General features: G+C 40.8%; 1 protein-coding gene and 1 long non-coding RNA gene across 8 annotated transcripts in view; both read right to left on the reverse strand.

The window, feature by feature from the left end:
• Positions 1–1325: 1325 nt before the first annotated feature.
• Positions 1326–25959, reverse strand: part of LOC308639070 (zinc finger protein 442-like) — a 186599-nt gene continuing 161965 nt past the window's right edge. For 3 of the 7 annotated variants that reach the window (XR_014019972.1, XR_014019973.1, XR_014019974.1), the window contains 2 exons: positions 15620–15680; positions 14350–15042 (listed from right to left, as the gene is read on the reverse strand). Coding sequence is in view for 1 of the 7 variants with exons in the window: in XM_081277054.1 (XP_081133180.1) it covers positions 8224–8285; positions 8617–8729; positions 15620–15680 (236 nt within the window). In the remaining 6 variants the exon portion in view is untranslated. Of the gene's footprint in view, positions 1453–7764; positions 8286–8616; positions 8730–14349; positions 15043–15619; positions 15681–15859; positions 15987–24609; positions 24784–25959 lie in introns of those variants that run through there. The other 4 variants (XR_014019975.1, XM_081277054.1, XR_014019971.1 and 1 more) reach the window with 4 other exon arrangements.
• On the reverse strand, positions 20849–24657 carry LOC308639078. Its single transcript, XR_014019980.1, has 2 exons — positions 24586–24657; positions 20849–21090 (listed from the first exon to the last, which is right to left on the reverse strand). It is a non-coding gene; the product is annotated as an uncharacterized lncRNA (long non-coding RNA).

Consider the following 25959-nt stretch of genomic DNA (forward strand, 5'->3'; position numbering starts at 1 on the left):
CACATACCTCACATTAAAGCGGTTTACCTCCACTCTGTGTTCTTGTGTATCTTTGAACACCTGGGAGGGAAGAAGAGGCTTCACCACATTGTTGACACTCATCTGGTTGCCACCCAGTATGAGTTTCTTCATGTCTTTGAATGTCACTGGAACTGATGACTTTCCCACATACTGTACTTTCATAAGGTCCATCTCCAGTTTTTAATAATATTTTTGTGTGAAAACTTTTGGGAGAAACTAGAGATTTCCTATATTGTTTAAATTCACTTGGGCTGGGGATGTGGCTCAAGCAGTAGCACGCTCGCCTGGCATGCGTGCGGCCAGGGTTCGATTCTCAGCACCACATACAAAGATGTTGTGTCCACCAAAATCTAAAGAATAAATACTAAAAAATTCTCTGTCTCCCTCTCTCTCTCTCTCACTCTCTCTTTAAAAAAATAAAAATAAAAATAAATAAATTCACATGTGTTGTCTTCACATTCCTTATGCTTGTAGTATTTGTGTCCACAGCGAGATGTGATCTGCCTATGAAGGAATGAAGGACATATGAAGTCTTTTCACACATAATGAAGTCACATGGATTTAATCTATTAACATTTTTCTTTGTTTGATTAAGAACTGAAATCGATTTGAAGGTTTCCCCATATTATTCTGTGCCTTTGAAGTTTACCATGACTTCTTTGAAGAAGGGACCAGCACATAATCAATGCCTGATTCATTCACAATGTTCTATTTATTTATAGGTCTTTACATTACTACCAACATCAGGTAAAGGCTAGGTTTTCTGACTTGTTCAAGTTGCCTAAAAATAAAGAGATTGAAAGGAAACAATCCTTTGCAACACAGATACTCTGTGGCTATTATCCAAATAGTGATATTCACATATGCAATTTCATTGTACTTTTTGCTTGTCAAATACTTTGAGAAGACTGAATATGTGTTATAGCTAAGTATATATTTTTGGTAAAAAATATTATAAGAATAAATATTTTTCATATTATGCATACTTCTTTGGTTGGTTTGCTTCAAAAATTATATGACAGTTCTCAGATTCCCTCACGAATTACTCTTGTGAGGACAGTTACCTTACATTGCTCTCAGAGTTTTCAATATGGTCTTCAGTGATCTTGTCTTCCCACTTGTTTCCTAAAATGAGAGAATAGAACAATCTTTATGAGTATTTAGGAGCCATAAATGCTTTGCCAAATCCTAGGTGCCATTTATACTGCAATAATTCACCAACTGATTCCCTTTCACCTTCTACATAAATGACCAAAATAAACATGAGTTCTCTATTTGATTAATTTTAAAAACATCAATATTACCTATAGAAGCCAGGTTTCTGAGAACCTCCAGCATCACATCTCTGTAAAGGTTCTTCTGGGAAGAATCCAGAAAAGCCCACTCCTCCTGGGTGAAGTTCACAGCCACATCCTCCAAGGTCACTGAGATCTAAAATATCCCACAAATGTATAGTGGAGGCCAGGAGAGATTGACAGCATGAGAAATCTACACTCAACATGCATGATGTTCACATGATTCCTTTGGCCTCTTGATGAATTCCACGATTTGGTCCATCAAATCTTTACTGCACTCAATTTCTTACACCCACTCCAACACTAGAAATTGGCTCCTCAGAAGGCAAACATCAGTGATTTATAGTCTTTCTTTGGTGAGTTCACAGGAAGTAAGACAGGCTCCCAGATCACTAACAGATTTAAAAGTGTCATCGTCAACAGTACATTGAGACTTCAAGAGTATCATAAACGTGCCTGACACAAATTAGACAACTTGCAGAAACTGGACCATTTCTTTGAGAGAGACAATCTCCTACAACTTACACACTAGGGGAATACACAAAACAATGAGCCCATGGCTGCTAAAAAAAAAAAAAAAAACAGACTCAATAACTAATTACTACCCAAAAATGCAAGGCAAGGCTCTGACATCTCAAAAAGGCTTCCATGAGACACTTAAGAACTGCCACCAATTTTATACTTTTTTTTCCAGAACATAGAAGCTGAGTGAACACCTCCTAATTCTTTCTGAGGCATACGTTACCATATTATCCAAATTAAGTAGATAAAGAAAAGTATTAAATAAAAAAGAAAACTGAAAATGATGCTCATAATTATAAATGCAAAATTTAATCATAAATGCAAAAAACTGTACAATCAAGCCATCACACTCCAAATGTCTATGCAAATGATGTGAAAATTATGGGCACAGGAACACTCACTGCTGTGACTACAGCAGCCATATCCAAAACTGCCCAAAGCTAGATGCAAGGAAGATGCACCTTACAATAATGAATGGACAAGCTGCAGTTTAACCACATCAAAGAACATCACCCAGAAAATGACCTCTGCAGCCTGGAAAGGTACAGCACCCTTACAGGCAGACTGGTAAGTGAGAGAAGCCAGTTTCAAATGGAAAAGTGCAGTAAGATTCCAAGTCAAGAACATTCTGGAAAAGACAACATTACAGATGCACTAGAGAACTGATGGGTGCCAGGGACTTAGGGAACTGAGAGGGAGGAAGGAATGAGGAGGAGTGATGAACAGGTGGAACACAGGATTCCCAGAGCAGTAAAACTCTTCTGTATGACATTATCTTGTAAACTACGTGACACACACAATCACATCACACAGACGAGGAACCCTAAGGTAAAGGATAAACATTGGCTTATCATAATGTGTTGCTTCATCCATTCTCCTTATCAAATGTTCAACACTGGTTTAGTAACTAACAAACACCCTACACCAATGCAATATGTTGAAAACAGTGGAGAGTACCAGCTGGAGAGAAGGGGTACTTTTTTTTTTATTGTTGGTCGTTCAAAACATTACATAGTTCTTTATATATCATATTTCACAGTTTGATTCAAGTGGGTTATGAACTCCCATTTTTACCCCGTATACAGATTGCTGTATCACATCAGTTACACTTCCATTGATTTACATATTGCCATTCTAGTGTCTGATGTATTCTGCTGTCTATCCTATTCTCTACTATCCCCCTTCCCCTCCCCTCCCCTCCCCTTTTCTCTCTCTACCACCTCTACTATAAATCATTTGAGAAGGGGTATTTTATACTATGAGTAATGGCACATTTCATTGTCACCTTGATTGGATTAAAAGATACTGATGGTTAATGAACTTCTGGGTGTGTCCATGAGGATGTGTCTACAAATGATTGGCATGTGGAACAGTGAACCAAACTAAACTGGAGAACCTCCTTAAGCTAGGCAGCACCATCTAATAGGACGGTGTCTTGGGTGGAACAAAAGTTGGAAGAGGAAGGAAACAGCAGCAGAGCAAGCTCCTTTCTTCTCAATAGGTTCTTGATGGTTGCTACAATGGCCTGAGGATATCAGACTCTGCCTTCTTCACTCTCCCAAAGTGGACTCTGCCAGTGATTCTCCAGGGAGTTTCCAGAAACTTTGGTCTGGACTAGGGCAGCACCATTGATCCTTCTTGTTCTGAAGCTTCAGCCTCTTGGCCTCTGCAGCTACTACTCTCAAGCTCTCCAGCTGCAGATGGTCACTGTGGACATCCAGCGTCAGGTCAAGTAGGCCAATCTAATGAATCCCCTTTGATAATCATGCTTCCTCTTGATGCTGTTCCTCTAGAGAACACTAATAAACTATGTAAGCCTAAAATTGCTCATAAAAACAAAGTTTATCTAATAAAGAAGTAAATAAACTACCAAGCCATGATGTTTTACAAATATATACATAAGAAACAATATTATATGCTAAGTACCTTTTTCATAATAATGTAAAAATAAAGCAAAGAGGAAGACTCATAGTTACAAATTTAAAAAGTATGAACAAATGCAGAGAAACTGATTTTGAATACTATTTTCATCTGGAAAGAAATTGGATGATAAGTCTTCAAAACTCATTCCAACTGCTGATGTAGAGGTGTGCACCTGTAATTTCAGCCACTAGGGAGGTCAAGGCAGAGAAATGGCAAAAGTTTGAGGTCAGTCTCAGCAACTTAGCAAGACACTCAGGAATTTAGTGAGACTGGTTTTCATCAAAAATAAAAAGGGGGTCAGGGACTGTATCTAAGTGGCAAAGCACTTGCTAACATGTGTGAGGCACTGGGTATGATCCTCAGCACCACAGAAAAATAAATAAAATAAAGGTATTCTGTCCATCTACAACTATACAAAGTATATATTTAAAAAAAGGAAAGAAAGAAAAATAAATAAATAAGAAGAAGGGCTGAGGATGTGCTCAGTGGTCAAGTGCCTGTAGGTTTATTCCACAGTAAAACTCCTACCCACCTCCAGAACGCTGCTCACAAATTGAAATTCATTTCTGGAGGAGAACTAGGCATGAGCAAGTCCATGGCATCAATACCCAGCACTCAATAAGTAAGCAAATAAATAAACAACAGTCTACAATACTAATTCTCTTGGGCTGGAGAGTAGCTCGCTGGTAGAAAACTTGCCAAGCTTGTATGTGGCCCTCCCTCGGATCAATCTCCAGCAGGCCACACACACACACACTCACACACACACCAAAACAAACAAACAAAACTAAAATACATGTAATTATTATAATACAAAAGGTACACAATTAGAGGCATAAAATAAAACAAAATCAATGGAAAGACAACACACTTTCTCACAAAGAAGATTGAATATTCCCATGATCTATAATCTCTTAAAAAATACAAAGCATTTCAGTAAATTCTGTGAAATTTAGGGCATGATTTCCTGTATTTTGGAGGTAAACATAAGAAAAACTACATCTAAAAATAAAAATAGTAGGGTTGGGGCCTCGGAATGTGGCTCAAGTGGTAGCCGGCTCACCTGGCATGGGTGCGGCCCGTGTTCTATCTTATAGCACCACGTACAAACAAAGATGTTGTGCCCGCTGAAAACTGAAAAATAAATATTAAAAACAAATTCTCTCTCTCTCTCTCTTTATAAAAAAAAAATAGTAGGTTGGGATTCTGGCTCAGCAGTAGAGTGCTTATCTAGCACATGAGAGGCCCTAGGTTTGATCCTCAGCACCCACCACATAAAAATAAATAAATAGGTATTTTGTCCAACTACAACAATAACAAAAAATACTTTTCAAAAAATGGGAAATAGTAGACTGTATCTAAGACCAGCCAAAATGTTGTACAGGACAGAGAGAGTAGAGAGAGCATTTATGTTGCTCCCAAATTTCATAAGGTAAAAGGCCAGCTCCCAAAGAGGTGGCCCTAGGAGGAGGCACTTAGGAGGGAACAGGAATCAGGTGACATAGTGGGAGTGCTCTTGAGGGGATCAGCACCCTTATTTAGACAGTTGTATCGCTCCTTTCCAGAAAACAAGTGTCATTAACTATTTCACTGATATTCAGTGATTAAATGATCATAATTCTGTATTTCAGGCATTGCCAAAATTGTCCTTAAAATTTACAATGAAGACAGGTGTGATGGTGCACAGCTATAACCCCAGCAGTTCAGGAATCTGAGAACCTAGGCGTTGTAGCAAGACTCTGTACCAAAACAAAGAATCTAAAAGGGGCTGGTGGATAATCAAATGTGAGTCACAGATATCCATGACTCACCTACCATGATATGTCATAATTATTCTGATTTAAAATTTTGGAAAAAGAGAGGAAAGAGAGATAATGAATGACACATAAATCGGATGTGTTTTATTGTGTGTTAAAAAAGCCAACACAGCATTTGCTTTTTACCCGTGTTCCAGTCTGCTAATATTCTAACACCTATCTATAATGTTATATTAATGAAACAGAGTCTGCACCTCACATGGAAGTAGCCTTAACCATCATGAATTTGTTTCAATAATGGGAGGGACTTTTTTCTTATGTAAAAATCCATCAAATTGAGATCAATGGTGCACTTTCATTTTTATCCATTGAAGCAGCTGAAAGCACCTTTCCAGAAGCCCATGTCACAGGGTTTTCACTTGCTTTGCTTTGCTCAAATTCCCTCCAAATCATGCAGTCTCCATCCCAGCAGCACTTACAATATCAAGAAATATGCTCTCCAAGAAAAAGAAATCTTTCTTTCCCAAGTCCCTTTTCTCATTTGGTCAACTCACTTTTGGTTGAATGAAATTTGTGTTTACCTCAGACTACAAATAAAAACAAATTACAAATCACAGCCAGTCACAGATGACACAAACACAGTTCTCCCTGGGGGCATGTTCCAGGGAGCAGAATACATCCAGGGAGCCCTGCAGTCTTCCCTAGGGTGGGCCCAGGATAGGTCAATGAAGGTCATTGACCTGTCCTTAAATCACACTATCACAGCAGATCAGAACCCAGGTTCTCTGCTAGAGGCCCTCTGTTCTCCCTGCAGGGTACCCAGGGTAGGGGCAGAGTGTACCAGGGTTCCACAGGACAGGAGGAGATACCCACCCTGCGGCACACACCAGGTTGACCCTGGGGCCCAGTGTACCAAGACTCCACAGCAGGGGGAGTTGCCAAACCTGCGGTGTACACCATGGTGCCCCTGTGCAGAGGGGTCTGGTGGGAGCCCATGAGGCTGAGAGGGAGTATGTTCCCTGGTGGCCACCAAGGCCATCAGGAAAGAGGAACATGAGTGTGGAGAACTGAGGGGACTCTGAGCTCAGGCAGTGCAGGGAAGAAGGCGACAGTGAAGAGCAGATCCAGGAACAACTGGGGGGTGCCTGCTCAGGAAGTTCATCAGACCCAGCAGTAAATGGGCATCCATGCAAGTGCCTCCTGCTCCACAGTCATTAATACACCCCAGGACCAGTGGTGTCCAGGCCTCCTGGGTAGAATGACCCCAGCAGAGCACAGCAAGAACTCCCAGAAGTTTATAGCAACAAGTAGGACCCCCTGCAGTACAGAGCAAGCACTGGCAAGCAGGACTCCTGGAGATTTATTGTCTGTAAGGTCAAGAGGTGTATTGCCTTCATGAAGGGTGACCACCTCCTGGGTGCTGCACCCACTGTGGATTTTGTCTGGGTCACGACTGCTGGGAAAGGAAGCTCTAAAGTGTCTAGGAACCTTGAAACCAGAGATGCTGAATCCCAATCAGAGACCCTGCTGTTATTGTTGAAAGAAAAATTCCTGGGTACCATGTGAAATCTTTTGCAAGTGGAGGCTCTATTAGTGATGCGGGGCAGAGGAGGCTGGATACCTGAGGAAGATTCAGGGAGCTAATTTATTAGCGGCAGGGTTCAGAAGGGTATCACCTAAAATTTTCTGGACTTTGATGTTGGAATTTCATTATCTTTACACCCAGTGGGAGGGGGTGGAGGTTTATTTTATTTTTGTAGTAGTCTACATAAATTTTTTTGGTTGTTCAAAGAAAGTGAATTTTTAATCACTTTTGAGATAATTCAGAGATCTTCCAAGCTTTACCAAAACAGAAGTAACATCATCACATCTTTATTCTAACATATTTTAATATCTTTGCAAAACATATCCTGATATTTGTTTTAAAGAAAATTATGGTGAGGGTCTCTGGAGAAGCTTATTTAAGATTCTTAGGTGCAGAAGGGGGCACCAATACATTAGGACATCCGACTGGGTCCCTCATTTCCTAGTTTTGATCACAGGCTGTGTATGAAGAAGAGCATCACACGATGTACCCAGGGCTACAGAGGTACCATGAACACAGAAACAAAACCAGCCTGGGTTTTCTGGCATATTCCACCTAAGTATTAGTCATGGGGTGAAAAGCTAAGGTGGATGTCAGTGGTTAAAATTCCCTGCTATTAAAGTTGTTTAAGAAAGGGAACAGGTGAAAATATGGGGGAAAACCTGCAGAGCTGCATCTACCAAAGTGGTCCTCAGTGGGGTCCACACGCACAGCAGCAGCAAACTCACCACCTGAGCTAGGGGAGGGCTCAGTGCTAGAGCACCTGTCTAGCAGGCACAAGGCAAGATTGGGTCCCTGGCACCAGGGAAAGAGAAGAAATAGAAAGCAACTCAATTGTGTACAGGGCAAAGTATATTTTGAGAAGATGCCTCTTCAAACAATACATACAAATTACAACTTTTATAATGCCTTTTAATGTGCCTACATACAACACAACACATGAGACTTAGAACAAACACGAGTGACACAGTGGTGGTCCCAGAGTCATCAACAGGCCAATAAGGCACCAAGGAAAAGGAAGAGGCCATTTGCAGGACACAAAAGGGCACATCTCTATGGTCCCAGCTGGTAGGAGGCTGAGGCAGGGTGACCACAAGTTTGAGGCCAGCGTCACCCCATCTCAAAAAATAACAATAAAAGGGCTAGGGGGAAGCTCAGTGGTGGAGCACTCCTGGGTGAAATCTGAAGGAAACAAGGGAGGAAAGGAGGAAATAAGAGATATTTAGCCAATCTGTACAGAATGCTGGAGTGCACAGGCCTCAACTCACATACACAATGTGGAACCAAACTTTAAAAGCACACAAAATAACTTGAGAATTCATGAAGTAATAATTTTTGAGAAAAAGTAGTGGGCTGTAATGTTGTAAGAAAAGTCAAAGAAATCAATAGTTGCATGACACAGTGAGGATGAAAGAACTGCACTAGGGAGGGTATGTAGAGAAAAGGGTGACTTGATCCTGTACATGCGTGTGCACGTGGGTGTGAGTGTGCATGTGTGGACGGCACAACTCACCTCTCCCAGGTGATTGCTTTTGTAGTTTAACTTGGTGCTCTAGAGAACACTCACATGAGCACCAGGCCACGTTCCATACTCTCTGAGACTCTGAGAAGTTGATTAGCTGGTGTCTGGTGCACAGAGGGAAAAATAAAATTGTTTTTTAAAAATAAATCTGTAATACTCTTAGTGATTACTTGCATTTCATTTTATCATAAGATCTTAACAGAAATGAATAGTTTGATTCCTTAAATACTAAAGCAGTTCTCCCACCCTGTTTTCAACAGAAATTACCTAAAATAACCTTTTTTTCAAGTGGACTTCAGTTTACTCCAACTGGAAATATAAAAATTTGGAGTATAAGGTGTGAATTAATGTTCTTGTGATGCTCAGAATCATTCTAGAATCTTAGAGCTTGAAGGGCATTCGTATACATAAACACATTAAAAAGTAATTCTTGCCTCTGAATCAATTAGGACTTGGAAACTCTCAGAAAGAAGGCACATATTGATTTACATCAAAGTTTCAAGAAACATCCAGGAGCCAGGCATGATAGCACATCTGTAATCCCAGTGGCTATAGAATAAGAATCACTAGTTCAAACCCAGCCTCACCAACATACTGAGGCCCTTGGGAAGAATTTAAAAAGCACTTCAATAAAAACTTAATAAATAAATAAAAAGGGGTAGGAATGGGATCAGGGCTTGGCCACTTTAGATATGACGATGGTGGTGGTGGTGATGATGATGATGATAATTACAATAGTAATGTTTATTTTCTCTTCTATGACCCCGGTAATTATATTTAAAACCTCTCACAGTTTTTATTTTGTCACAACATATATAAAAGTCATAAAAGTGGGCAAGATGAGAGAAAATGGACTCAAGGGAAGAAGAGAGATGAAAACTCTAAAACAGAATTAAAATGCTGCAAATACAGGTTAATACATTTTAAGTACAAATCTTTTGTACTATTGTATAGCATACTTCTACATACAAAATCATACTACACACTAGATTTTGCACACACATACAAAGTAAATATAAGATTATGTTATCATATTGGATAGTTGACTGCAAATGCAAAAAATACAGACAGAAAAATTAAATCTAAAAAGAAGAGATATTTAACTGGCAGAAACATGTTGCCTTCACATCTTCATGTTGACACAATTCCTACATCCAACCCAGGGTGCATTCTCATTACCTGTGAATAGAAAGAAATGAAGGCACACACCCTTTTTACACGCCTACACTGGTTTTCTCAAAAAAAGAGGATTCTTGCTGAAGGGGTTGCATGACTGTAATTCCACTGGAAAAGCAGGCTGAGGCAGGGGATCACAAGTCCAAAGTCAACCTCAGCAACATAGTGAGGACCTAAGCAATTCAGTGAGACCATGTCTAAATATTTGAAAAAAAAAATTTAAAAAAAGTAGGATATGCCTCAGTGGTTAAGTGTCTCTGGGTTATATCCCTGGTACCAAAAAAAAAAAAAAAAAAAAGTAAAAGAAATTAAAATAAAAAATTCTCAAGTCTATATAAGTCTAAATGGATCTGAAACAACTGAAGGTCTCACCACATTTTTATATACAAGGCTTTTCCCCAGAGTGAGTTCTTCCATGATGTTCAAAAAGAACATGGAAAAGTGAAAGTGTAACCACATTGTTTAAAGAACAGAAGGGTTTTCCTGATGTGAATCCCTTTATGTCTTTGAAGGAAACCATGAAAGCTGCATACTGCCCCACATGGCTTTTCCACAGGATTTTCCACAGTATGAGTCCTTTCATACAAGTGAACAAAACGGAAACACTTGAACACTTACTTGCATATGATTTATTCATTTTGGCATGAATCTTTCAAGAAGAGTCTTCTCAGACCTTATAAAAAACTGGGAAAATTAGAAGACTTCCCACATTAATCACATTCTCAGGGCTTCTCTCTGTGAGTATTTTCGTATAAAAGAAGGAAAGCGGGACTAGGATGGGAAGCTGACAGAATGTACCCAATCTTCCCCGTGCTGAGGGTTGTTTTCCAGTGTGAGTGAAATGACTTTGAAGGCAACAAGGAAAATGGAATGATTTTCCGAATTTTTCACATTTAAAGCATTATTCAGTTAGACCTAGTAGTGTTTGCCTTTAATCCCAGAGACTCAGGGTCTGAGGCAGAAGGATCACAATTGTGATGCCAAACTCAGCACCTAAGCAAGGCCCTAAGGACCTCTGCAAGTCCCTGTCTCAAAACAAAAGGGAAAAAGGTTGTGGCTCTGCTGGGGTCCTGAAGGATGAGTGGTGTTGACAAAAAGATGAGACAGGAGTCATTCCATTGGAGCAATCTCCAGAGAGAGAGCTAATGCAGCTTTCTCTGGGTGATCTTTTATTGCAATTTTTCTCATCACTGTAGATTCAGATATGCCATTGATTATACAATTGAATTTCGGGGCTGGGGATGTGGCTCAAGCGGTAGCGCGCTCGCCTGGCATGCGTGCGGCCCGGGTTCGATCCTCAGCACCACATACCAACAAAGATGTTGTGTCCGCCAAAAACTAAAAAATAAATATTAAAAATTCTCTCTCTCTCTCCTCTCTCTTAAAAAAAAAAAAAAAGGCATACTAAGCATTATACATAAGAAAATTGAAGAAAATACCTGAGCAGAAAACTAGTATTTCAAATAATTAAAAAAAAAAAAAAAACAATTGAATTTCCATTTTTCCAGGATATGACCTTTAATTATTTAATTATTAAAAGTACAGAATCATTAATAAAATGCATCGCTAATTTACATTTTTCAGATTTTCCCAAAATTTACTATTTTCTTATTAACTAATGCCAAACTACGTAACCAGATTCTAAGTCTCCTAAACTGTCATTAAACTTAAAATTTAAAGTACACCTTTACTTTATTTCTAATCTAAAATTCCCATCTAAAAACGCCCCCTTAAATCTTATACTTAAAATATCCTAAAGTTTATAAATCATTCTTCAAACATATCAGAAACCCATACAACTAAAAACTTAAGAATTTCTAAACCCCAAAATGTAAATAGGATAATATTTCTAACATTGTTGTAAAAATATATCTTATAAAGCTACTTAAATTAATTCCTAAATTTATTCTCATAAAACTGGTTGAGCTGCTTTCTCAAAGACTTTCTTTGTTTCTCAGTCAAGGGGCACTAGTTCTCATATCTTTATAATTTTTCTCAATATAAAATAAGTTGTGGGGCTGGGGATGTGGCTCAAGCGGTAGCATGCTTGCGGTCCGGGTTCGATCCTCAGCACCACATACAAACAAAGATGTTGTACCCGCTGATAACTAAACAATAAATATTAAAATTCTCTCTCTCTCTAGCTCTCTCTTTAAAAAAATTAAAATAAATAAGTTGTAAACATCAGTCCACTTCCTGCCAATATTAACTATATTCATCATAAAACCCTATGTAAAGTAAAAATGGGTTTATAAAAAGAGAAGATTATATCTTTAAATGTTTTAACTTTCCTAAGTGTATAATATAACTTTCCTCAATCAAAAATGAGACTACATATGGTGGGCTTTGTAAAATAAGCATAATGATTAGGTTTTCTAAGAGGCTGGAAATATGAGCTTGGGTTCTAGTTGATATAATCAATGCGGTGCCCTTTCAGAGGATGTTTGTTGTCCATTATCAGATTTGTCCTCAGTGTACTGAGATAGAAGAACAGCCTTCTACTTTGTCCTTGATATGCTGAGGGGAAGAAGAACAGCCTTCAATGCATGAACTACCTGTTATGGTCTAGCCATCTGATATTTAATTTGTTTGGCATTTAACACACTCATGCCTCCTGTCAGAAACATAAGCATGAAAATGAAAAGTCCCAATTATTTAATAAAATGGTCTCATGGTTTCAGATTCCCACCAACCAGCGTGGCTTTGCCAGCATTAATTGTCACTGTGACCCTGTCAAGACAGTGAGTGGGAAATTGCCTTCACTATGGCTCAGTAATAAATGACCAGCAGACTAAATCCCCAGTACTATCTATAGGTAGATTCAAACATGTGAGCACTTTCTTCACTTTGAATTGGACAAGAAATATTGATTTACCATATTTCACATTCAATGAATTTTTCTTTTTTTTTCTAAGAATTTTTCTACAGAAAACTTCTTACATGTTAATGAGTGAAAGCTTATTAACAGAAGACTTTGCCAATTGTTTTCATGACTATGATTTCTCTGCACTATGGGTTGCTTCATGTAAGTGAAGCTGAGCAGATGTAACAAATGCTTTTCCACATATTTTACAACCATAGAGCTTCTCTCCGATATGTGTTCTTCCATGTCTTTGAAGGTCACTGGAACTAGCAAAGGCTTGGCCACACTGCTTACACTCATAGGGCTTCTCTCCAGTATGCATTCTTCGATGAACCTGAAGGTAATTGGATGTAGAAAAGGCTTTGCCACACTGCTCACACTCATAGGGCTTTTTGCCAGTATGAGTTTGTTCATGTGAGTGAAGGCTATTGGATCTAGCAAAGGCTTTGCCACACTGCTTACATTCATAGGGCTTCTCTCCTGTATGCATTCTTCCATGAATCTGAAGGTAACTGGATCTAGCAAAGGCTTTGCCACACTGCTTACATTCATAGGGCTTCTCCCCAGTATGTGTTCTTCTATGTCTGTGAAGGCTACTGGATGTAGCAAATGCTTTGTCACACTGCTTACATGCATAATGCTTTTCTCCAGTATGAATTTTTTTATGTAAATGAAGGCCAGATGAACGAGCGAAGGCTTTGCCACACTGCTTACATGCATAAGGCTTCTCTGAAGTATGAATTGTTTTATGTGAGTGAAGGCCAGAGAAACGAGTGAAGGCTTTTCCACACTGCTTACACTCATAGGGCTTCTCTCCAGTATGCGATCTTCTATGAATCTGAAGGAAACGGGATCTAGCAAAGGCTTTCCCACACTGCTTACATTCATAGGGCTTTTCTCCAGTATGAGTTTTTTCATGTGAGTAAAGCTCACTGGATCTAGTAAAGGCTTTGCCACAGGGCTTACATTCATAGGGCTTCTCCCCAGTATGTGTTCTTTCATGTCTGCGAAGGCTATTGGACCTAGCAAAGGCTTTTCCACACTGCTTACAAGCATAAGGCTTCTCTCCAGTATGAATTTTTTTATGCGAGTGAAGGCCAGAGAAACTACTGAAGGCTTTTCCACACTGCTTACATTCAAAGGGCTTCTCTCCTGTATGTGTTCTTCCATGAATGTGAAGGGAAGTGGATGTAGCAAAGGCTTTGCCACACTGCATACATTCATAGGGCTTCTCCCCACTATGAGTCCGCTCATGTGTCTGAAGGTAGGAAGAAGTACTGAAGGCTTTCCCACATTGTTGACATTCATACGGCTTCTCCCCAGTATGAGTTTTTTCATGTCTGTGAAGTATAGAGGACTGAGTGAAGGCTTTGCCACACTGCTTACATTCATAGGGCTTCTCTCCAGTATGTTTTTTTTCATGTATGGAAAGGTAACTGGAACTAGAAAAGAAATTGCCACACTGCTTACATTCATAGGGCTTCTCTCCAGTATGCGTTCTTCTATGAATCTGAAGATAACTGGATGTAGCAAAGGCTTTGCCACACTGCTTACATTCATAGGGCTTCTCTCCAGTATGCGTTCTTCTATGAATCTGAAGATAACTGGATGTAGTAAAGGCTTTGCCACACTGCTTACATTCATAGGGCTTTTCTCCAGTATGGGTTATTTCATGTGAATGAAGGTGACTGGATGTAGCAAAGGCTTTTCCACACTGATTACACTCATAGGGCTTCTCCGCAGTATGTGTTCTTTCATGTATTTGAAGGTCACTGGAGCTAGCAAAGGCTTTCCCACACTGCTTACAATCATGAGGCTTCTCTCCAGTATGTGTTCTCTGATGGATTCTAAGTAAACTAGGATAAGCAAAGTCTTTCCCACATACCTTACATTTGAAACGTGCATTCCCCATGTGTGTGATCCTGTGCCTTTGAGGACTTGTGTGTGAAATAAAGGTTTGACCACCTTGTTTACATTGATAGAGTTTCTTTCCAGAATGAATTCTTTCATGTCTTCTAAATAAAGAGGAGAAACGAAAGGCTTTCCCACATACCTCACATTGAAAAGGTTTACCTCCACTTTGTGTTCTCATGTGTCTTTGAACACCTGTGGGAGAAGATGAGGCTTCACCACATTGTTGATATTCATAGGGTTGCCACCCAGTATGAGTATCTTCATGCCTTTGAATGTCACTGGAACAACTGGGGACGTTCCCACATACTGTACTTTCATAGAGTCCATCTCCAGTTTGTATTAACATTTGTGTGTGAACACTTTTGAGAGAAACCAGGGATTGCCTGTGCTGTTTAAATTCACATGTCTTCTCTTCACATTCCTCGTGCTTGTAGCTTTTGTGTTCAGGGTGAGATGTCATCTGCCTATGAAGGAATGAAAGGCATATGAAGTCTTTGGCACACATATAACAACGTCATGGATTTACTCTATTAAATTTTTTTTTTTGTCCAGTTAAGAACTGCAATCTCATTGAAAGTTTCCCCACACTATCTTCTTGGCTATTGAAGTTTACCACATGGCTTCTTTGAAGAATGACCAGCACATTATCAATGCTTGATTCATTCATGATTTTATATTTATTCATGGGTCCTAGGCTTACATTACTACCAACATCAGGTAAAGGCTAGGTTTTCTGATTTGTTCAAATTGCCTGAAACTCAAGATATTGAAAGGAAACATTCCTTTGCAATGCAGCTTCCCTATGCTAATTATCTAAATGGTGATATTCACATGCAATTTTATAAACTTTTGGCATGCCAAGTACTTGGAAAAGATTGAATATCTGTTAAAGTTAAGTATATATTTCTAGTAAAAAAAAAAAAAAAACTCTTATAAGAATAAATACATTTCAAATTGTGCATACTTCTTGGGTTGGTCTGTTTTAAAAATTATATGACATTCTCACATTCCCTCAAGAACTCCTCTTGTGAGCACAATTACCTTAGAATGATCTCGGAATTTTTGATCTCATCTTCAATGTTTTTTTCATGCCATTTGTTTTCTAAAATGAGAAACCAGAACAATATTTATGAATTTTTAGGAGACAGAAATGCTTTGCCAAACTTGTAGGTGCCTTTTATGCTGCAATAATTCTACAATGGATTCCCTTCTCATGTTCTGTACAAATGACCAAAATAAACATGAGTTCTCTATTTGATTTTAAAAAAAAATCATTATTACCTATAAAAGCCAGGTTTCTGAAGACTTCCAGCATCACATCTCTGTAAAGGTTCCTCTGGGAAGGATCCAGCAATGCCCATTCCTCCTGGGTGAAGTTCACAGCCACATCCTCAAAGGTCACTGAGATCTAAAATATTCCACAAATGTTTACTGGAGGTCAGGAGAGATTGACAGCAGAAGAAATATGTACTCAAAATGCTTGGTGTCCACAGGATTCTCTGAAATTCTGATTAATTCCATGATGTGGTCCATCAAATCTTTCCTGCAGTCAATTTCTTACACCCATTCCAACACTAGAAATTGGCTCCTCAGAAGCCAAGCATCATAGTGATTTATACCCTTCCTTTGGTGAGTTCACAGGAAGTAAGACAGACTCCCAGATCACTCCTAACTTCTCTATTGGTTTCACCTCTATTACATGTTCTAGAATCGTCCTGTGTGGTACAGACCTAATATAAGCACTTCTGATAGTAGTGATCTTTAGAAAAGAAAGGTGATGAGTAGGAAATTGCAGGAATCATGAAACTAAGCATTTGAGAGACATTCTGGTGGCTCCGTGTACCTACAAGAATAATATAGATAACATGGAATTTACTGATGTCTTGTTTCCTCTGAAAGTCTATTGTTCCATACTTAAAGAAATGCCTAGAACCAGCCACCACCCACACTCTCTGGGCATGGGGTCACTAAGAAGATTCCTTCACAGACAACATTTTGACAACTTTTCACACAAGTTGTCAATATGTGTTAACTGGAGACTGAGCTCATCCTGTGTGATTACACTAAGAACAACTAGAAGTTTACAGGTGCTTTACTCAAGAACAAATTAGTCAACTAGCTTACTATTAAATGACCAAAACATGAGTTCTCTATTTGATTAGTTTATTTATTAATAAACACAATAATTTTATAATTTCCTGTAGTTACTGTAAAACCAGATCGAGTAAGTGAAAGATGGCACATCTTAGAAATAACTCGATGACCCAAAAATGTCACCTTGTCCAAATGACAGTCTTACAAAGTTTTATAACTCTCAAAAGAATCTTCTTAATAAACAGCAGGCACTATTTTTCTAAGTCTCATAGCAACAATGAATGTCCAATGACTCTCAAACTCTTCTTAACAGCAGCTGGTTCACTACCATAATGTACAGTCATGAGACACATACCAATGCTCTGTTCGAGGACATTTTGATCAATGTTGGGCCACATGTGCAATGGTTGTCTGTTGTGAAGGACATTCATCCTGGGTGTAGGAATGGTGCTGCAAACACACCTAAGGCAGAAGCTCTTCCAGAGTGTGGTAAAGCAACAAGTTTCTAGCCCAGAATCCTGAACTATGCCACACAGTCTGGGTGTGTAAAGGCCACCATTCACATCTGTAAGCATGCTATGATGTCTGCACCGTGATGGAACAGGCAAAAAGAAAATGTCCCTGCCACTGACACAGAACCATACTCAGGGACTGAAAACATACAGAACCACTCCAAACAATCAAGAATGCACAATTACACCCAGAGACAGCAGCCTACCTCTGTGATGACAATGATGGAGACAGGAGGGCTTCATGGGCTTCAACCAAAGGGGAAGGACACTGAGGTCTCAGGGTCACATCAACACTTCACATGAAGTAAGCCACACCCCTACAAGTGCTACACTACAAGTGAAATCCCATGTATGCTCAAAGAACATGGGAGCTAAAGCAGAAATCAGATCAGAAGCAGCTGAAGAGCCTCCAGGGAAGGGGACCTGAAACACAGGACTCTAAACAAATACAGGACAAAGAGGTGACTCAAGAGAAAAGGTGACCATTTTTGTTGTTGTTGTTTTTATCATTATTATTTAGTTTTTGGCGGACACAAGATCTTTGTTTGTACGTGGTGCTGAGGATTGAACCCAGGCCGCACACATGCCAGGTGAGCATGCTACCGCTTAAGCCACATCCCCAGCACCAAGGTGACCATTTTTAAGGAATACAATGTAAAAGTCCATCATGGGAAATTCATAGAGAGCACCAGATATGGTGCTGTATTGGTATCTAAGTGATCAAACGCACATTTCTGAAAAGGAGCTAAAAGCAATCATTGAAACTGCTGCTTCAAGAAACCAGAGAAAGAAGAGCAAGGAAACCTAAATTAACCACAGGAAGGTAACAGAGAAGGTGTTGATGAAACTGCAACCAGGAAATCCACAGTCTGCAAAATCAAGTTCTTCATGAACATTAGCATCACTGATAAACTGACATAAGGCTAAGAATACAGAGGACAGGGACTGGGGTTGTTACTCAGTGGAAGAGTGTTTGCCTAGTGCTTGGGAGAAAGTGGGTTCAATCCTCACTGACACATAAATAGAAAGAAATAAAAGTATAAAATATACAAAAAATTAAAGAAAAAAGCAAAGAGGACTGAAAACCTACTAACAGATTTGAAAGTGTCATCATCAACAATGCATTGGAATTGAAGATTATCATAAACGTGCTTGACACAAATTAGAAACTTGCAGAAACTGAACCATTTCTTTGAGAGAGACAATCTCCTACAACTTACACACAAGGGGAATACACAAAACAAATGAGCCCATGGCTGCTGAAAAAAACAGACTCAATAACTAATTACTACCCAAAAAGGCAAGGAAAGGCTCTGACATCTCAAACAGGCTTCCATGAGACACTTAAGAACTGCCACCAATTTTCTAATTTTTTTTTTCCAGAACATAGAAGCTGAGTTAACACCTCCTATTTCTTTCTGAGGCATAAGTTACCATATTATCCAAATTAAGTAGATAAAGAAAAGTATTAAATAGAAAAGAAAACTATGAATGATGCTCATAATCATAAATGCAAAATTTAATCACAAATGCAAAAAACTGGGCTGGGGATGTGGCTCAAGTGGTAGCGCGCTCGCCTGGCATGCATGCGGCCCGGGTTCGATCCTCAGCACCACATACAAACAAAGATGCTGTGTCTGCCAAAAACTAAAAAATAAATATTAAAAATTCTCTCTGTTTCTCTGTCTCTCTCTCTCACCTCTCTAAATAAATAAATAAATGCAAAAAACTGTACAATCAAGCCATCACACTCCAGGTGTCTATGCAAATGATGTGAAAATTATGGGCACAGAAGCCCACACTTCAGTGACTACAGCAGCCATATCCAGAGCTGCCCAAAGCTAGACACAAGGAAGATGCACCTTTCAATAATGAATGGAGAAGCTGCAGTTTAACCACATCAAAGAACATCACCCAGAAAATGAGCTCTGCAGCCTAGAAAGATACAGCACACTTAAAGGCAGACTGGTAAGTGAGAGAAGTCAGTTTGAAATGGCCAAGTGCAGTAAGATTCCAAGTCAAGAACATTCTGGAAAAGACAACATTATACATGCAGTAGCAGAACTGATGGGTGCCAGGGACTCAGGGAGCAGAGAGGGAGGGAGCAATGAGGAGGAGTGATGAACAGGGGGAACACAGGATTCCCAGAGCAGTGAAACTCTTCTGTATGACATTATCTTGTAAACTATGTGACACACAATCACATCACACAGACAAGGAACCCTAAGGTAAAGGATGAACTTTGGCTTATCATAACATGTTGCTTCATCCATTCTCTTTATCAAATGTTCAACCCTGGTTTAGTAACTAACAAACACCCTACACCAATGCAATATGTTGAAAACAGTGGAGAGTACCAGCTGGAGAGAAGGGGTGAGTAATGGCACATTTAATTGTCATCTTGATTGGATTAAAAGATACCGACGATTAATCAGCTTCTGGGAGTGTCCATCAGGATGTGTCTAAACATGATTGGCATGTGGAACAGTGAACCAAACTGAAGAACCTCCTTAAGGTAGGCACCACCATCCAATAGGACCCTGTCTTGGGTGGAACAAAAGTTGGAAGAAGAAGGAAGCAGCAGCAGAGCAAGGTCCTTTCTTCTCAATGGGTTCTTCTTCTTCTTCTTTTTTTAATATTTATTTATTTTAGTTTTCAGGGGACACAACATCTTTGTTGGTATGTGGTGCTGAGGATCGAACCCAGGCCGGATGCATGCCAGGGGACCACGCTACCACTTGAGCCACATCCCCAACCCCCTAAATGGGTTCTTGATGGCTGCTGCAATGGCCTGAGGATATCAGGCTCTGTCTTCTTCACTCTCCCAAAGTGGACTCTGACAGTGATTCTCCAGGGAGTTTCCAGAACCTTTGGTCTGGACTACAGCAGCACCATTGATCCCTCTTGTTCTGAGGCCTCAGCCTCTTCGACTCTGTAGCTATTGCTTCTCAAGCTCTCCAGCTGCAGATGGCCACTGTGGACATCCAGCTTTGGGTCAAGTAGGCCAATCTAATAAGTCCCCTTTTATAATCACACTTCCTCTTGATACTGTTCCTCTAGAGAACACTGACTAATAAACTATGTAAGCCTAAAATTGCTCATAAAAACAAAGTTTATCTAATAAATAAACTACCAAGCCATGGAGTTTTACAAATATATACTTAAGAAACAATATTATATGCTAAGTACCTTTTTCATAATGATGCAAAAATAAAGCAAAGAGGAAGAGTCATAGTTACAAATTTATGAGCAAAAGCAAGGAAACTGATTGTGAATACTATTTTCATCTGGAAAAATTTGGATTATAATTCTTCAAAACTCATTCCAACTGCTGGTGTAGAGGTGTGCATCTGTAATTTCAGCCACTAGGGAGGTCAAGGCAGGAAATGGCAAAAGTTTGAGGTCAGTCTCAGCAACTTAGCAAGACACTCAGAAATTTACTGAGACTGGTTTTCATCAAAAATAAAAAGGGGGTCGGGCACTGTATCTAAGTGGCAGAGCACTTGCTAACGTGTGAGGCACTGGGTATGATCCTCAGCACCACAGAAAAATAAGCAAAAAAAAAATGTATTCTGTCTATCTCCATCTATACAAAATATAAAAAAAAGAAAAGAAAAAGAAATAATAAATAAATAAGAAGAAGGGCTGAGAATTTGCTCAGTGGTCAAGTGCCTGTAGGTTTACTCCCCTGTAAAACACTTGCCCACCGCCAGAATGCTGCTCACTAATAGAAATTCATTTCTGGAGGATAACTAAGCATGAACAAGTCCATGGCATCAATCCCCAGCACTCAATAAGTAAGCAAATAAATAAACAACAGTCTACAATACTAATTCTCTTGGGCTGGAGAGTAGCTCGGTAGTAGAAAACGTGCCAAGCATGTATGTGGCCCTCCCTTGGATGAATCTCAAGCAGGCCAAACACACACACACACTGAAATACAAGTAATGAGAGATAAAAATGATTATAATACAAAAGGTACACAATTAGAGGCATAAAACACAACAAAATCAATGGAAAGACAACACACTTTCTCACAAAGAAGATTGAATATTCCCATGATCTACACTCTCTTAAAAAACACAGAGCATTTCAGTAAATTCTGTGAAATTTAGGGCATGATTTCCTGTTATTTTGGAGGTAAACATAAGAAAAACTACATCTAAAAAATAATAGACTGTATCTAAGACCAGCCAAAATATTGTACAGGACAGAGAGAATGGAGAAAGAGCATTTATGTTGCTCCCAAATTTCATAAGGTAAAAGGCCAGCTCCCAAAGAGGTGGCCCTAGGATGATGCATTTAGGAGGGAACAGGAATCAGGTGACATAGTGGGAGTGCTCTTGAGGGGATCAGCACCCTTATTTAGACACATGTATCTCCCCTTTCCAGAAAATGAGTGTCATTTACTAATTCACTGATATTCAGTGATTAAATGATCATACTTGGATATTTCAGGTATTGCCAAAATTGTCCTTAAAATTTACAATGAAGACAGGTGTGATGGTGCACAGCTGTAACCCCAGCGGCTCAGGAGTCTGAGGCCCTTGGCTATGTAACAAGACTCTGTACCAAAACAAAGAATTGAAAAGGGGCTGGTGGATAAGCAACTCTGGGTTCCATTCCTGATACCAAAAAAACACAGTTAACATGAACCTGCCAAGTCCAGACAACAACAGTGAAAAAACTGTCATCCCTTTGTCATCACCTTCTGAAGGACAGATACTAGTTTTCATGAAATCACATTCATAAAGTTATCCACCACTATTTTTGTAGAATTGGACTCAAATTCTGCAGCAATAATGCAAGACAGAGTTTCTCTGTATCTTAAGTGGCATTTTGGAATCTAGGGTTGGATTTCAATTTGAAATCACTGAAAAGACAAGATTGAATCTTACAAACTTTCTGTACATACTCAGGGGTAGCAAAAGGTAAATTAGGTTCAATCCCTGGTTTCAATCCCTGGTAGAAGAAAGAAAGAAAGAAAAGAAAGAAAAAAGAAAGAAAGAAAGAAAGAAAGAAAGAAAGAAAGAAAAGAAAGAAAAGAAAGAAAAGAAAAGAAAGAAAGAAAGAAAGAAAGAAAAGAAAGAAAGAAAGAAAGAAAGAAAGAAAGAAAGAAAGAAAGAAAGAAAGAAAGAAAGAAAGAAAAGAGGGACACATACATCATTCAGGTAACTTTAATCCATGTTCCTTAGTATGGTCGTTAATATTTCAGTTTAAATGAACTATTTTCTGTAGCTGGGGTTGTCAATGCCTTTAATCCCAACAGCTTGGGAACCTGAGGCAGGAGGATCACAACTTTCAGGCCAGGCTGGGCAACATAGCCAGATCCTTTCTGAAAATCATATAGAAAAGAGCTGGGGATGAAGGACAGCAAATGAATCAGACATTATTATAGTGGCATCCCCTTTTTTCACAGCAAATGTTAACTGGGTTTCTCCAGAAATCTTCACCATGGCTAATTTTAGAACTCTCCACAAAAGAGTGACCACAAAAAAGTTCAGTGTAGACAAACTTCCTATTTTTGTGTTGCCCTATTTTACTGGGCCTCTAGTATGAAAGAAATTAGCACTCCAAGTGCTGGACTCAAACTTCCCTTACTAGTTTTACACACTTGTATCCAGTATAGTAGTTCATAGAAATGTGAAAACAAGGCCTCTGGCCTTGAGCTGGGCTTCACAGAGAAGTCACCAACTGGGCTCCATGGAAACAGCTGGTGGGGGAGGAAAGAAAGGGGAGAAGAAACTATCCCCTTCTCAGGTGCTGTCCTTGAAGGGTTAACTTGCCCAGAACAGAGAAAGAAAAAGATGCTTTTATGTGTGTGATGTGACAACTTGACTATGGCGACTCCATTTTGTGAACTCAGCTATGACACTCAAAAAGGTCATGACTGGGGCAGTATGCATTCTTTTGTTCATGAAAATCCCCCAAGAACACAGAAACCTATGGTACCAACTGGGGACTAACTGACTACAACTTTCCGGCTTGCTGGCATTGCCTGAACCCCAAACGTCCCATTTGTGGTTTTTGTGCTTAAATATGGAGCCAAATGAAGGCAGTGGCACCACTCTGACCATCTCATTGTTTTGAGAGCAGAGTGTCTGCCACTGGCCAGCAATAAAGGCTTAACTGGAAAGAGACTGTGTGGTCTGAGAGTTATTTGAGAGTCTCAGTATTACAATGTGAACTTCTGAGTCCCTCCCCTTACATGCTGGGTATAAGATTCTGAAACCACCTGAACTTGGGGTTCAGGGGATGGATTGATTGATTACAGCAAAAGCAGTGCCCTCTGAGACTGGCTGAAGCCAGATTAAACTGTTTCTGGCTATCTTCAGTGTCTTGCCTCCTTTGTCCCTACATCATTATTACCCTGTGTGCTTACTGGACTACACGACTGGGGTGACTCTACATCATGGACTATCAGAAAAGGGAGCAGTTATACTCTATTGATGTAGCCCAGGATTCCATATCCCTGGGATCTATAAACAACGACTTTATTCATTTTAAAGCAGTTATTTTGAGCAAACACAACAAAGTGTTAAGTGATTATTCTTTCTCCTCAAGTATAATATTCACAAATGGAAAACAAATGCTTTCAAAAGTGTCCTTCTTGCCAGGGACAGTGGCACAGGCCTGTCATTCCAGATATGTGTGAGGCTGAAACAGGAAGATCAAAAGTTATGGCTGGGGAGGGAGGGAGGAAAAAAGAGAAGGAGGGAGGGAGGAAAGGAAGGAGGGAGGGAGGAAAGGAAGGATGGAGGGAGGGAGGAAAGGAAGAAAGGAGGGAGGGAGGGAGGGAGGAAGGAAGGAGGGAGGGAGGGAGGGAGGAAGGAAGGAGGGAGGGAGGGAGGGAGGAAGGAAGGAAGGAGGGAGGGAGGGAGGGAGGAAGGAAGGAAGGAGGGAGGGAGGGAGGGAGGGAGGAAGGAAGGAGGGAGGGAGGGAGGGAGGAAGGAAGGAGGGAGGGAGGAAGGAAGGAAGGAGGGAGGGAGGGAGGAAGGAGGGAGGGAGGAAGGAAGGGAAGGAAGGGAGGGAAGGAAGGAGGGAGGGAGGAAAGGAAGGAGGGAGGAAGGGAGGGGGGAAAGGAAGATTCTTTTCAATATTTCAATAGATGGGAAGGTGGGTTTTAGAGGCAGGAGGCGCCTGCAATTTGGGGGACCTACAGCAGCCTCCGGAGGAGCTCCCCTGGGAGAAGGAGGGTGCATTTGTGGCCCCGCTTCCTCCACGTTGGGAAGCGTGGGTCGGGCCACCAGTAGGGAGCAAAGGGGACACCAGGGACCTGAGCCGCCCTTCCAAACCCAGGGAACCAGGGGACAGGGCCCAGGGCCACCCGAGAGCGTGGACTCCGCCGCCCTCCGCAGCTCACCCCCGCGCCGGGCCCCAAGGCAGGTGCTGACCCTGCACCTCCAGCCCTGGTCGCAAACTCACCATTTTTGGCTTCCGTGGTGCCCAGCGTCCTCTGGAGGAACCTCCGGGCACCCGAGATCCCCGGGGACACCAGCAGCGGCAGAATCACCTGGGTTACTGGAGCAGAGAACTCGACTGGAGAAGGACTAGCCCAGTCCGTAAGGAAGAACAGCCAGCGAGATTGCGGAAGCCCGCCCTCCCTCTTCCTCTGCGCACTGATTGGACAGTTGCTCCAGCTTCCCGGATGGATGGGCTCCAGGCCCGCCTCTGCATCGTGACTGACAGCTAACATCATCCAATCACGGGCTGAAATTGGGTAGAGTGACAGATACTTGGCCCCAGCCCTTTTCAGGCGGAGCTTCCCGGCTGTGCTGGGAACTAATCCAGGTGGGAAGCCTTGGCTTAGCCTCTGGTACAGAGGTGACACCTGGCGCTGAGCTAGGCCTGAATTGACCTCTCATTAAGGGCCCCCCTCCCTTGTGTTCTTTCCTTATCAGTGGTTCAGAGGCACCAACATTTTCAAGAAAAGCCACAAGCCACCTGCTCCTGCCTGGTAAGCACCATATCCCTAGATGCTGACCCAGGGCTCTCAGCTTCCTGGGTTTCAACTGATAGTTAAACCAGAAAGAAACAATAACCCTGCTCAGCCCGGCCCATAAAGCCTGCGTATGAAACCCCACTTGGGGCACATATGGCCTGTGGTGTTGATACCGCTGGTTACTGGGGAGGAGTTCTGCCCCCTCACATGTTGAAGTTTGAACATTAGAGAAGCGAGCCCAGGCAAGCACGCAAAGCAGGGTTTATTGAAAAATGAGGAACATGGACTTCTCCCCAGGATGTAGAAGGGAGCCATCCTGGTATCCTGATATTCCCAGAAGCAAGGTGTTCAACTTTTTTTTTTTTTTTTTTTGTGAGTCCTAGTCTTCCTTTGTTCTCCATGCCTTTCCCCTTATCTTTCTCCTTCCTGCCTTGGTGACTAGGCCCAGAAATGCTTGGTGAGATGGCACAAAGGTGACAAACAGGGGGGCTGAAGGGGGAAGGGCAGGATGGAGCAGCCAAGGACACATTAACAACCTTATAGCTCTCTGTAGGGAGGGGCAATTCCTGGGACAGGCGACCTTAGCAACAGAAAGGAGCAAGGGCAGGTTCTTGATAAGGGTGAAGGAAGGGCTGCTCTGAAGGAATTAATATTTCTGTCCCTCAGGGGACAGTCTCCAACTTGCCAGACTCACTCAAAATTGACTCCATTTTCCTGTCTATACTGACTGCCTGTCTCATTCTGGCTTCAGTATCTACCCCTGAAAAACCCGCCTCTACGTAAGAGCAAAGCCTGTCCAAGGAAGGGACAGAGCACTCCTAAGCACATTCCCA

The sequence above is a fragment of the Spermophilus citellus genome, assembly GCF_964194105.1.
Source record: "Spermophilus citellus genome assembly, chromosome: X".
In the NCBI taxonomy this organism is placed as follows: Eukaryota; Metazoa; Chordata; class Mammalia; order Rodentia; family Sciuridae; genus Spermophilus; species Spermophilus citellus.